The following is a 14,336-nucleotide window of genomic DNA, read 5'->3' as shown; positions in this document are numbered from 1 at the left end:
CTGTAGAAGAAAACTAGGAGATGCAGTGTTTGTGATTGCTTCAAAAATGAACTTTTGTTTTTCCAGTTTCATGGCCAAGGGATAGTCATCTGCTCCTGCTGTTAGACATCTTCGAACAGCAGAATTGCTGAAAAGACCACATCCTTAGGTTATGAATCAATTTCTATTTCTTCAGGGAAACACTAATCTTTTTTACATCTCCTAAAAATGTCTATATATAACCTGTGGTCCACACTATTGATCCAGTTACTGTAGCGTGAATACAAAAATTACCAAAAAATCCCCCAAAATTTAATATTAGATTTTTTCCACTGGATGCTCCAAAAATCCCAAAATGCATGCAGTCTGTTCAATTTTTTTCAAGATATGTTCACTGCTTTCCTTAAAATTAAGACTACAAAGCAAAATCATTTGTGTCATACATTACTCCGTGCTTTTACTTTTGTTCCCCTGTAAACAGAGTACTTGGATGCAACAGCAGAGACAATGAGGAGACCTCGGCACTTAACCAACACTATTTATTTGTCTAACACACAAAGAGAATCTATTTATAAGTATATACAGTGGGGGAAATAAGTATTTGATCCCTTGCTGATTTTGTAAGTTTGCCCACTGACAAAGACATGAACAGTCTATAATTTTAAGGGTAGATTAATTTTAACATTGAGAGATAGAATATCAAATATCAAGTATTTGATTCCTCTGGAAAAAAAAGACTTAATACTTGGTGGCAAAACCCTTGCTGGAAAGCTCAGCAGTCAGACGTTTTTTGTAGTTGATGATGAGGTTTGCGCACATGCCAGGAGGAATTTTGGTCCACCACTCTTTGCAGATCATCTCTTAATCATTAAGATTTTGAGGCTTTCACTTGGCAACTCTGAACTTCAATTAACCTACCCTTAAAATTATATACAGTGTGTCTGTAAAGTCATGGTGCACTTTTGACCAGTCACTGGAAAGCAAAAAAAAACGATAGAAATGTGAAATCTGCTCCAAACAAAAGAAAAACTCTGCAGTTTCATACCTATTCAGTACAGTTTGATGTGGGCTCCATTTGTTGCCCTACACCCATCCAAACGATAGTGAAGTTCTTGCCGCACACGGGTAAGGACATCTGGTGTAACAGAGTGAATAACGTCTGTGAGTCTCTGTTTTAAGTTCAATGTACAGTACAGACCAAAAGTTTGGACACACCTTCTCATTTAAAGATTTTTCTGTGTTTTCATGACTATGAAAATTGTACATTCACGCTGAAGGCATCAAAACTATGAATTAACACATGTGTAATTATATACTTAACAACAAAGTGTGAAACAACTGAAATTATGTCTTATATTTTAGGTTCTTCAAAGTAGACACCTTTTGCTTTGATGACTGCTTTGCACACTCTTGGCATTCTCTTGATGAGCTTCAAAAGGTAGTCACTGGAAATGGTCTTCCAACAATCTTGAAGGAGTTCCCAGAGATGCTTAGCACTTGTTGGCCCTTTTGCCTTCACTCTGCGGTCCAGCACACCCCAAACCATCTCAATTGGGTTCAGGTCTGGTGACTGTGGAGGCCAGGTCATCTGGCGTAGCACCCCATCACTCTCCTTCTTGGTCAAATAGCCCTTACACAGCCTGGAGGTGTGTTTGGGGTCATTGTCCTGTTGAAAAATAAATGATGGTCCAGCTAAATGCAAATCGGATGTAATAGCATTTCGCTGCAACATGCTGTGGTAGCCATGCTGGTTCAGTATGCCTTCAATTTTGAATAAATCCCCAACAGTGTCACCAGCAAAGCACCCTGACACCATGACACCTCCTCCTCCATGTTTCACGGTGGGAACCAGGCATGTAGAGTCCATCCATTCACCTTTTCTGTGTCGCACCAAAACATGGTGGTTGGAACCAAAGATCTCAAATTTGGACTCATCAGACCAAAGCACAGATTTCCACAGGTCTAATGTCCATTCTTTGTGTTTTTTTAGCCCAAACAAGTCTCTTCTGCTTACTGCCTGTCCTTTGCAGTGGTTTCTTAGCAGCTATTTTACCATGTAGGCCTGCTGCACAAAGTCTCCCCTTACAGTTGTTGTAGAGATGTGTCTGCTGCTAGAACTCTGTGTGGCATTGACCTGGTCTCTAATCTGAGCTGCTGTTAACCTGCAATTTCTGAGGCTGGTTACTTAGATAAACTTATCCTCAGAAGCAGAGGTGACTCTTGGTCTTCCTTTCCTTTCCTCATGTGAGCCAGTTTCTTTGTAGCACTTGATCGTTTTTGCCACTGCACTTGGGGACACTTTCAAAGTTTGCCCAATTTTTCAGACTGACTGACCTTCATTTCTTAAAGTAATGATGGCCACTCGTTTTTCTTTACTTAGCTGCTTTTTTCTTGCCATAATAAAAATTCTAACAGTCTATTCAGTAGGACTGTCAGCTGTGTATCCACCAGACTTCTGCACAACACAACTGATGGTCCTAACCCCATTTATAAGGCAAGAAACCTCACTTATTAAAGTAGACAGGGCACACCTGTGAAGTGAAAACCATTCCCGGTGACTACCTCTTGAAGCTTATCAAGAGAATGCCAAGAGTGTGCAAAGCAGTCATCAAAGCAAAAGGTGGCTACTTTGAAGAACCTAGAATATAAGACATAATTTCAGTTTTTTAGCGCTATTTTGTTAAGTATATAATTCCACATGTGTTAATTCATAGTTTTGATGCCTTCAGTGTGAATGTAAAGTTTTCATAGTCAAGAAAATAAAGAAAAATCTTTAAATGAGAAGGTGTGTCCAAACTTTTGATCTGAACTGTACACATGTTGCTTTACATAAACCCAAAAGTAAAAGTCTAAGGGCGTCAGATCCGGGGATCGTGATGGCCATGGCTTGACAGAATCCCTGCCTATCCACTGCCTGGGGAATGTTCTATCCAGAAACTCATGAACAATGGTGGCGTAGTGTGGAGCGCCGTTCTATTGAAAGATGACACCTTCTGGAAATTGTGGCACTGCATACAGTTCCAACATGTCAAAATATGTGTTTGCCATCACAGACTGCTCTGCAAAAAAAATGGTCCTATCACGGGGTTTTGCCACCAAACTGCTGGTTTCCTTCAACTGCTTATCCGTATTCCTATATGCTGGTGCTTCATTATAAACACGCCAATATTCACATAGTACCTTGGTCATGGATTCGAATTTCGTGAGCCACAGAACACACTGAACTTTCCTCTGTACCATCCACATCTCCACTGGCATGGAAAATCACACAGCTGGCATAAGCTTGTGGCTGCATGATGTCACAGACCTGGCAGTGTATTAATCAGAGTTCAGTTTATCAGGGGTTAATCTGCCTAGGGGCTCAGCAACAGCTTAAATGAGTTTGTGTTGTTTGATTGGTTCTTGTTATCTCTCCTCATGAACAGGTCTGATATGATTGGGCCAGAGAAAGGGCGCCAAAATGTAAACTATAAATACATCCTGTGCACAAAAGTGCACCATGACCTTACAGACACACTGTGTATATATAATATACAGCTCTAGCAAAAAATTAAGAGACCACCAGATCAAAACCCTGTCATGGACCTCCCAGTCTCCAGACCTGAACCCCATTGAAAACCTCTGGAATATAATCAAGAGGATGATGGATAGTCACAAGCCATCAAACAAAGAAGAACTGCTTACATTTTTGCACCAGAAGCTGTGTGAAAGACTGGTGGAAAGCATGCCAAGACGCATGAAAGCGGTGATTAACAATGGTTATGGTCATGGTTATTCCACAAAATATTGATTTCTGAACTCTTCCTGAGTTAATCATTAGTATTGTTGTTTCTAAATGACTATGAACTTGTTTTCTTTGCATTAGTTGAAGTCTGAAAGCACTTTTTTTTTAATTTTGACCATTTCTCCTTTTCAGAAAAAAAATACAAAATTTATTGCTTGGAAATTCTGAAACATGTTGTCAGAAGTTTATAGAATAAATGAACAATTTACATTTTACTCAAAAATATACAGTTAAGTCCATATATATTTGGACAGAGACAACATTTTTCTAATTTTGGTTATAGACATTACCACAATGAATTTTAAACAAAACAATTCAGATGCAGTTGAAGTTCAGACTTTCAGCTTTCATTTGAGGGTATCCACATTAAAATTGGATGAAGGGTTTAGGAGTTTCAGCTCCTTAACATGTGCCACCCTGTTTTTAAAGGGACCACAAGTAATTGGACAGATTAAATCATTTTAAATAAAATGTTCATTTCTAGTACTTGGTTGAAAACCCTTTGTTGGCAATGACTGCCTGAAGTCTTGAACTCATGGACATCACCAGAAACTGTGTTTCCTCCTTGTTGATGCTCTGCCAGGCCTTCACTGCGGTGGTTGTCAGTTGCTGTTTGTTTGTGGGCCTTTCTGTCTGAAGTTTAATCTTTAACAAGTGAAATGCATGCTCAATTGGGTTGAGATCAGGTGACTGACTTGGCCATTCAAGAAAATTATACTTCTTTGCTTTAATAAACTCCTGGGTTGCTTTGGCTTTATGTTTTGGGTCATTGTCCATCTGTAGTATGAAATGACGACCAATCAGTTTGCTGCATTTGGCTGGATCTGAGCAAACAGTATGTCTCTGAATACCTCAGAATTCATTCCTGGGTCACATCATCAATAAACACTAGTGACCCAGTGCCACTGGCAGCCATGCATGCCCGCGCCATCACACTGCCTCCGCCGTGTGTTACAGATGATGGGGCATGCTTTGGATCATGAGCTGTACCACGCCTTCACCATGCTTTTCTCTTTCCATCATTCTGGTAGATGTTGATCTTTGTTTCATCTGTCCAAAGAATGTTCTTCCAGAACTGTGCGGCTTTTTTAGATGTTTTTAGCCTTTTTCTTCTTGATGCTTATGAGTGGCTTGCACCGTGCAGTGAACCCTCTGTAGTTACTTTCATGCAGTCTTCTCTTTATGGTAGATTTGGATATTGATACGCCTACCTCCTGGAGAGTGTTGTTCACTTAGTTGGCTGTTGTGAAGGGGTTTCTCTTCATCATGGAGATTATTCTGCGATCATCCACCACTGTTGTCTTCCGTGGGCGCCCAGGTCTTTTTGCATTGATGAGTTCACCAGTGCTTTCTTTCTTTCTCAGAATGTACCAAACTGTAGATTTTGCCACTCCTAATATTGTAGGTATTTCTCGGATGGGTTTTTTCTGTTTTCGCAGCTTAAGGATGGCTTGTTTCACCTGCATGGAGAGCTCCTTTGACCGCATGTTTACTTCACAGCAAAACCTTCCAAATGCAAGCACCACACCTCAAATTAACTCCAGGCCTTTTATCTGCTTAATTGAGAATGATATAACGAAGGGATTGCCCACACCTGTCCATGAATTAGCCCTGGAGTCAATTGTCCAATTACTTTTGGTCCCTTTAAAAACAGGGTGGCACATGTTAAGGAGCTGAAACTCCTAAAGCATTCATCCAATTTTAATGTGGATACCCTCAAATGAAAGCTGAAAGTCTGAACTTCAACTGCATCTGAATTGTTTTGTTTAAAATTCATTGTGGTAACGTCTATAACCAAAATTTTAAAAATGTTGTCTCTGTCCAAATATATATGGACTTAACTGTACCTATAAAGAGAAAAACCAGACAAACTGAACAAATTGCAGTGGCTTCTTAATTTTTGCCAGAGCCGTATATATAGAATAAAAAAGAAGAAAAAGAGCAACACAAAAATATAATCATAGGGTGCAAAGCTTCCCAGGTATGCACCAACCCTTAATAAATATATAAAAAATGGAAGCAGCACACAAAAATAGGATCAACTCACATGCAGTTTAATTCCCCATCTGGCAATTTTTCAGTCCAATAAAATGTGAACCTTGACAGAATTCATTTAAGCCTCACAAGTGCCAAAGATGCATACGGAAATCATCATAGACCACTCAAATTCGGCATCTTCTGGTTATGGACCTGCGTGATGCATCACTGCCCCCATTATTGTATGGCTACTTAACAGATGAACTTTTAGCTACTATGTATGCCTGAAAATAGCATCATTATTAATGACTATGTTCTTTGCCTTCTTCTGTAGCTGTGCACAAAGTGGAAACGCCAGGAGGAACAGCCACCAGCGGAAAATTACTCAACAAGAAGAGAGCTGCCAAAACCTGACAGACTTCACCCCAGCTCGCGTGCCCAGCAACATGGATATATTCACTGCATACAATGAAACTCTGCAATGTTCCCATGAATGTGTAAGGACTCCCGTACCTGTCTACACAGACGAGGCGTTACACCAGACCGGGGCATATAAAACAACATTCAACGGCAATAGGTGAGAGACAAACTGTTCACTGATTGAAAACAGAAATATCCATCTTTGCTCATTTTAAATCAATGCCAGTATGTTGTGTCATGTTCTATTTTATTGTATGTGTATTATGATTTGTGTTCAGTGTTGTGTCCTCATATAGACCCAGGCAGGTCACTTTGATGTTTAGGGCATTGGTGTAAATCACTGCACTCTCAAAGATTTTTTTTTACACTTTTTTTTACATACTTAAAATAGAACTCAAAATCTGTGTTGGTTAATTTCTTAATATATTTTTTCTAGGGATTGGAACTTTGTTTTTTTGTGATATAGAGCTTCAAATATCCTGCATTCACAGTCTTATATATAAAAAAAAGTCTACTTTCAGCCACCACTAGAGGGAGCTCACTGCAGACTGTTTTGACATTTAACTAAAACAGTACACGATAAAGTCTTTAGCTCCCCCTAGTGATGACTGCAGAATATTATTATTTAGCCATGTCATTCCATAGGATTTAGCTCTGTTTGAGTGCCGTATGAGAAAATAATGCTGTTTAAAAAAAAGATAATAATAATTGAAATTTTAAAAGTTAAATTAATTCTTATTTTTACTGTTACTATTGTTATTATTATTATTATTATTATTATTATATCATAGCAATTTAATAATTGGTACAATTGATTGCACATTTAAAAACAAGAATACAAGTAAATAAAATAAAATATCAAAAAATAAATTAACGCAAAAATTAGGAATTAGGTTAAAATAATTATCTCAAGTATCTATTATCTATCTATCTATCTATCTATCTATCTATCTATCTATCTATCTATCTATCTATCTATCTATCTATCCATCTATCCATCCTATTTAAAATATATATTGTCAAAAGATTTAGAAATAAAGCATAACATAATAAATTCAAGCCATTTAAATGATAAAGAATAAACGGAACGCAATTACAATTAGTTTTCCTATTCATAGTCAGCCTATAAGCTTCATTATCGATGCAAGACTATAAATGTGAGTTTAGAGCTGAGATAAAAGGTATAAATGCTTTTGATATAGGACACAATATTTTTTTAATGATGAGAAGATAATATTACTATTCTAACACAGCAATATTAATTTCTATAACAACTCATTAAACATTTTCGTTATATTGAAATGAGAATTTGGGAGGGAAATTCGTATTAGAAGCAAGGTAGTTATAATACTATTTGTAATTTTTATTACACACCATCATTTCTACAATTGTATATATTATTTCATTTTTTATATTTTATACCTTTGTTTGTTTCTTGATCAACAAATACATTTCAGTGAACCCTAAATTAACAGGAGCAATTGATGACTGAGCTCCTGTTATTGGTATGTCCTAAATACAAAAGGCCCTGAGGCTTTACACAAAGGGGTTTGACTGTAACCATAAAGACACAAAGGACAGCATAAGAGCTGAAGGACATTTTCACTTGCTACCGTTTGCAAGATTGTTTTTTTTTATTTTTGAATTTTTAAAGATTTATACAAATAATAAAAAAGTCTAATAAACCACACGGGAGACTTCTGAATCAAAAATTCGGAGTAAAATTGACATGATTTTTTTTTAATAATTGTAAATTTTGTTTCTGCGTTTTTGAGCAGTAGTTTCTTTATTCTTATACAAGAGCCTTTCTCTAAATTAGAATATCATCAAAAAGTTAATTTATTTCAGCTCTTCAATACAAAAAGTGAAACTCATATATTCTACAGAGTCATTACACACAGAGTGATCAATTTCAAGTGTTTATTTCTGTTAATGTTGATGCTTATGGCTTACAGCCAATGAAAACCCAAAAGTCGTTATCTCAGTAAATTATAACACCAGTTTGAAAAATTATTTTAAAATCCAAAATGTTGGCCTCCTGAAATTGTTAGGATTCGAACGCAGCATCTCCTGTGCACCAGACAGCAGCTCTCCTCTCTGAGCTATTCAGCTCGCTGGACAGTTCTGTGCTAATCTAAATACTTGTACCTATGTTGTTTCTGATGGTCTCCACTCTGAGTTCCTGTTGGTCACCACTTTAAGCTCCCAATTGGCTCATCCTGATTGCACACCCTATTTAACTCTGGCCTTGCTCTCTACCTTGCATGATTATTGAGCTACCAGCTTCTAGTCAAGCTTCCTTCCACCTGATGTTTTGTCAAACGACATTGCTGCTCCTGATATCGACCTCTGGCTTTCCTGACTGCGATTCCTGCTTATTTCATCAAACGACATTGGTCCTGATAATGACCTCTGGATATCACTGAGTACGCTGCTGGTGCTGCCCCTAGTGGCTGCAATATCACTACTCCAAACCAGGTCAGTCCATACCAGAAATGTATAAATCAGTAAATGCACTCAATACCTGGTCGGGGCTCCTTTTGCATCAATTACTGCATCAATGTGGCGTGGCATGGAGGCGATCAGCCTGTGGCACTGCTGAGGTGTTATGTAAGCCCAGGTTGCTTTGATAGCAGCCTTCAGCTCCTCTGCATTGTTGGGTCTGGTGTCTCTCATCTTCCTCTTGACAATACCCCAAAGGTTAAGGTTAGACGAATTTGCTTGGCAATTAAGCACAGTGATACTGTTGCTTTTAAACCAGGTATTGGTACTTTTAGCAGTGTGGACAGGTACCAAGTCCTGATGGAGAATGAAATCTCTGTCTTCAAAAAGCTTGTCGGCAGAGGGAAGCATTAATGGCTCTAAAATTTCCTGGTAGACGGCTGCGCTGACTTTGGTCTTGATAAAACACAGTGGACCTACACCAGCAGATGACATGGCTCCCCAAACCATCACTGATTGTGGAAACTTCACACTAGACCTCCAGCAGCTTGGATTGTGGCCTCTCCACTCTTCCTCCAGAATCTGGGACCTTGATTTCCAAATGAAATGCAAAATGTACTTTCATCTGTAAACAACACCTTGGACCAGCAAGAGCAAGAGTCCAGTTCTTTTTCTCCTTGGCCCAGGTAAGACGCTTCTGGCGTTGTCTATTGGTCATGAGTCGCTTGGCACAAGGAATGTGAGCCCATGTCCTGGATATGTCTGTGTGTGGTTGCTCTTGAAGCAATGACTCCAACAGCAGTCCACTCCTTGTGAATGGCCTTTTCTTAACAATCCATTCAAGGCTGTGGATAACCCGGTCACTTGTGCACCTTTTTCTACCACACTTTTTTTGTTTTACTCAACATTGCACTGATATGCTTGGATACAACAATCTGTGAACATCCAGCTTCTTTAGCAATTTTGTTGCTTACCCTCCTTGTGGAGTGTGTCCATGACTGCCTTCTGGACATCTGTCAAGTCAGCAGTCTTCCCCATGATTGTGGAGCTACTGAAACAGACTAAGGGACCTTTTTAAATGCTTTGGAAGCCTTTGCAGGTGTTTTTTGTTAATTATTCTAATTTACTGAGATAATGACATTTGGGTTTTCATTGTCTGTAAGCCATAATCATCAACATTAACATAAATAAACACTTGGAATAGATCAATCTGTTTGTAATGACTCTTATCTATTATATGAGTTTCGCTTTTTTGTATTGAAGACCTGAAATAAATTCACTTTTTGATGATATTCTAATTGTGTGAGAAGCACTTGTATATTACATACAATTCCTAAAAACATAATTAAAAATGCTGCTGACTGCTAAATTCCCGTTAAAAATGATCATTGGATTATGATAACTGCCTGTGTTGTTGAGCTAAACAGTTTTCTGCTTTTTAGGAAAATTGGCATAAATTTGAAGGCAAAAGTAAAAAAATAGCCAAAACAATCACTAAAAATGCAAAGTAAGACATACTTGGCTGAAATCGAGCAGCCAGTATCTGAGCCAGTGTTTGAGTCACGCTGCCAATAGTTTGGACAGCATGGATTTAATGACTGGTTCCCTTCAATATCAAATGTGCTCTATCATATGCCGAGGTATATACATTTAATAAAGAAAAAAAATCAGTTCACCCAAAATATATACCACCTCTTAAATTTACAGTTTAGTCATTACCGTTCGTGTTGCATATTTTCCATTGATTTTAATTGAAATAGTTGTAGTGCTTAACAAAAAAACTACTTTCTCAAATTTGCAACTTAAATCTGAACACTTGCTGATGAGTTTCCTCAGGAATTTCAGCTGATCAGCAGATGTCTTAGCATAGGAAATCTATACACAAAAGTTATACGAAGCAGGATAAAAAGATTAAAGAAGCACTCCCATCAGAACTTTAATCCTCTTAATATACTGCAATCATCATATTACATAACACTGTGTACTTACAATTGCTCATTTTGCCTTTCTACCCAGTTAATTCTTATCTTTTCTATTAGGTCTATGACATCATGTGATTAAATGAAGCAAATGTAAAAAGCGCAATAGGGTCTTATCCAAGTACCATTGGTATCAACCTTATTTAATCTGCTCACTTATTAGGGTTGTATGTGACACAACTATTATCGTTGCATACTAGTCAGGTGCTGCATCATCCACAGAGGGGATGTATAGAAAGCCAGGAATCGTGGACTTCACATGCTCTGCTGATCCGAAGACAAAATAAATTCAAAGTGGTTTAATGTCAACTCGTTTCAGAGTCAAATCCGACTCCTCCACATGCAGAGCTACACTCTAAATATATGGCTGTTCTGCACAGCCACATTTCCTGGCTTTCTATATCACTTGATTAAAAACAGATTAGCTCCATTCCCTGCATGAGTCATCAATGAAAAACTCTGTGGCAAGGGGAGGAGTGGAGCTGTTGGGTCAGCAGTTGAAGAAGGGGATGACTCATGCAGGGAGAAGAGACTTCCTGCTTCTATGTAGAGCAGAGAAAAGAGAAGAATTAATTGGGTAGAAAGGCAAAATTAGCAATTGTAAGTAAACAGTGTTGTACAATATGATGACAGCAATATTTTAAGAAGACAAAAGCTTTGAATGGAGTGGTCCTTGAAATATATAGAAATGGTGTCAGCTGCCTGCCGGGCATTGTTTTATGTATAAACTATTATAAATGATCTCTAAATTACATAGGTTGTCCAGCAAGGAAAATATTTTGGAAAAAGCACTCAGAGTGGTTAAAAAATATAAAAGAATGAATACGTACCTAATCGATTTCCCAATGCACTTGTTTCAACTCTGCCTGGATACCCACCGGTTTCTCCATTCTGGTCCCATCTTGATACACAGAAAATGCCGCTCAGCCAGTTGCTGATTGAGTGGAGTGCACCGAGGATCTGGTTGTTGCATATTTCAGCTTCTACCAGAATCATCAGCACTCAGATATTCTGAGAGAAGTAACTGTTGTATTAGAAACGGGCAGCAACCCTCATCTTCATTGCAACATCATGTAGGATTACAGCAGAGAAATTACAAAAACATTGTCAACACACTCTAATAACACAGCACCATCTGTGGTCTGCATAGTACAGTCACTAAGGCACAAGCCTTCAGGTGTTGTATACTCCGACACCCTTCCTTCTAGACTGGGAACATACAATACGTCTTTTATTGGTGTGACTACATTCTGTCTATTTTCACTGGGGCACATGAGGAATCCATGTCTAGTACCTTATGCATTTTTCTGCTTCCATGAGCAAGGTGGATTATTTTCTTTTTATTTAAGTTAAGTTCTCAGTAAAAAGCATCTATCACTGGGCAGATAGCTTGATGATCTGGAGTTGATGTACCATCCTTGTGATGGCATCAATTTTTACTCTAAATGCATTATTCCAATTATTTACACATGGACCAGAGATTGTAGCTTTGGACATTGTTTCTGCACTCTTATATCCATGCTGCACAGTTTGTGTCCCTTTTTGTGAATCTGAAGAAAGCTCTGGTTTCTACGAAGTCCTGCTCAAGTTCCTTTCTTATTTGGTATTTATCTACTAGCAATGTCTTAGCAAATTCTAGTATCAGGTATGTCTCATTTTTAGTGCATTAATCAGTGGACTGTATATATCATTAAAGCTGCATATCCATAAGGCTGCAAGATGGCTGTCTTTTAAATCCTCATCCACTGATCTCAGTTGTGTGATCACTTCTAGCATTGTGTTTTTGTGCTTCTGCACATTGTATCTCTTCTTTGCAAGTTTCCATAGCGGAATTAGCTTGCTGTTTAGCATGGATCTTTGATTAAGGTTTGCAGTGTTCTCCTGTCTTTTGTGGATCATTTTGTCTCCAGTGATAAGTTTATAGTCGTTCTTGCCTGTTTTTCTTGTCTCATTTTATATCATTAATACAAGGTCTCTCTTGAGTAGACTTCCAGAAATCATCTCTGGACAGTATCATTTCCACTTTCATAGCTAATAGTAAACTTTTATATTCAATAATAATAACTAGTACTTGTCAGAAGACTATCTGTGCTTCTATATGCCTGTACTGTGGTATGCTGTCGTGAATTTCACCCGAAGGTATTAAAATGAGATGATTCCACTGTCCTGGATCCACCCAAAAGCAGTAAGCCAGTGATCCTGGATCCATACTTGATCCTCCGCAGACTTTGTACAAAATGTGCTAGCCAGTCACATCTGTTCTAACACTGATTTGAAAAAAAATCTACCATCCTTTTCCTGTGTGACGTCACTAAAGCCACAGGGATCCCTGACGAAGGAGGTTGGAGCCTCAGAAACGCATTGAATGAACCTTAAAATGCACTTTCTCTCCTTCTGTGAAGGAAAGCTTGCGGGTATAGTAACGTCTCACAGGCACAGGATGGCAGATTTCTTCAATCCAGTTTTAGAACAAACACGACCGGCCGGCATGTTGTCTACACGGTCTGCGGAGGATCAGGCACAGATCCAGGACAGCTGGTTTAGTACTTTTGGGTGGATCCAGGAAAGCACACCACATTACAGGCTTATGGAAGCACAGGTAGGCACCTGACAAGTACGAGTTATTTTTAGGGCATATAAGAGTTTATTTATTAGTAACATCATTTATTGGATTTAAAATGCGCTTATATGCAGCTTTAATAATTGGTAAGCGCTGATGCACATATTTTACGTTTTCGCTTAAAATTTCATAGCTGATAATTATTAGTTTGGCCACTGTAAGTTGCTGAGCTCCTGAGCTGCTTGACATTTTCCTTCTTTCCCTTGTATGTATACATTGGTTCTAGTTCAAGAAGATGTTTTTACCAAAATTCTGGTGTAAAACACCTTTAAATTTTGCAAAACATGAAGTTACTCAAACATTTTGCAACTAACCGCATTTTAACTTCAATTTTGGGTGGAGATGGATAAGTACATGACATGGCAAAGTTCACCCAACTAATTCGAGTAAAGTTGTAGTATAACTGCTCCAGAATTGTTATTAATGTTAACATTTTTAGTGGAATTACACACCAGTTGTACGATGCGCCTAAATCATTAAGCGTTGTATGCCTTTTAATGAACTAGGCGCATTTTACTCCATCATGCCCATCATTAAGACTAATATGTACAATGATAGTAAAACAGCCAGCTTACCATTGAAGTTCAATGTGTCCAGGCGCATGGAACTCGGTACGGATTTAACAAGTCAAGAAAAAGCAGAAAAAAGGTATAGTTCCAGCTCCTTTGATAACATTTTTAATTTTTTAAGACAATTATAAAGAATTCTATTGCACAAAATCAGGAAAAATTTAACAAACAAGAAAGAAAGGTGATGCGTTTCGATCGCAGACTTGAATCTTAGAGTAGTCTGTGATCGAAACTTTTTGCTTTCTCTCCTTTTGTTAATTTTGTGCTTTAAATCGCAATGTAATATTTTAGAATTGTCGAAATAAAATATTGGAATTTTATCTAGGGTGCTGGACTTACACTCTTTTTAACTTTTTCTTAACATACACAATGGCAGTCTTAGTGAATCAGGTTTATTGAGTTTCTTACTTTGTAGAAGAGATGTGAACTTTTGGAAGATTCCTTATATCAGTGTGTTTGACAAGCTGTGGTGCGTGCTGTCTGGGCCCATAACCTGTTGCGGATTTCCGCTTTCAGTTAAATGATCAATACTGAGACATTGTGGGAGAATGAACTGCTCTACTTAA

The 14,336-nt window shown here is 38.1% G+C and overlaps 1 protein-coding gene across 3 annotated transcripts in view; it reads left to right on the top strand.

Moving 5' to 3' along the window:
- The window catches only part of AJAP1 (adherens junctions associated protein 1), a 444,313-nt gene that overhangs the window by 382,071 nt on the left and 47,906 nt on the right, over positions 1 to 14,336 (top strand). For all 3 annotated transcript variants that reach the window (XM_069740962.1, XM_069740960.1, XM_069740961.1), the window contains exon 5: positions 6,075 to 6,317. In XM_069740962.1, coding sequence (XP_069597063.1) covers positions 6,075 to 6,317 — 243 coding nt within the window. The remainder of the gene's footprint in view (positions 1 to 6,074; positions 6,318 to 14,336) is intronic.

The sequence above is a fragment of the Ranitomeya imitator genome, chromosome 10, assembly GCF_032444005.1.
Source record: "Ranitomeya imitator isolate aRanImi1 chromosome 10, aRanImi1.pri, whole genome shotgun sequence".
NCBI classification, from domain to species: domain Eukaryota; kingdom Metazoa; phylum Chordata; class Amphibia; order Anura; family Dendrobatidae; genus Ranitomeya; species Ranitomeya imitator.
Note: the sequence above shows the minus strand (reverse complement) of the source record. Positions and strands in the feature narration are given on the sequence as shown.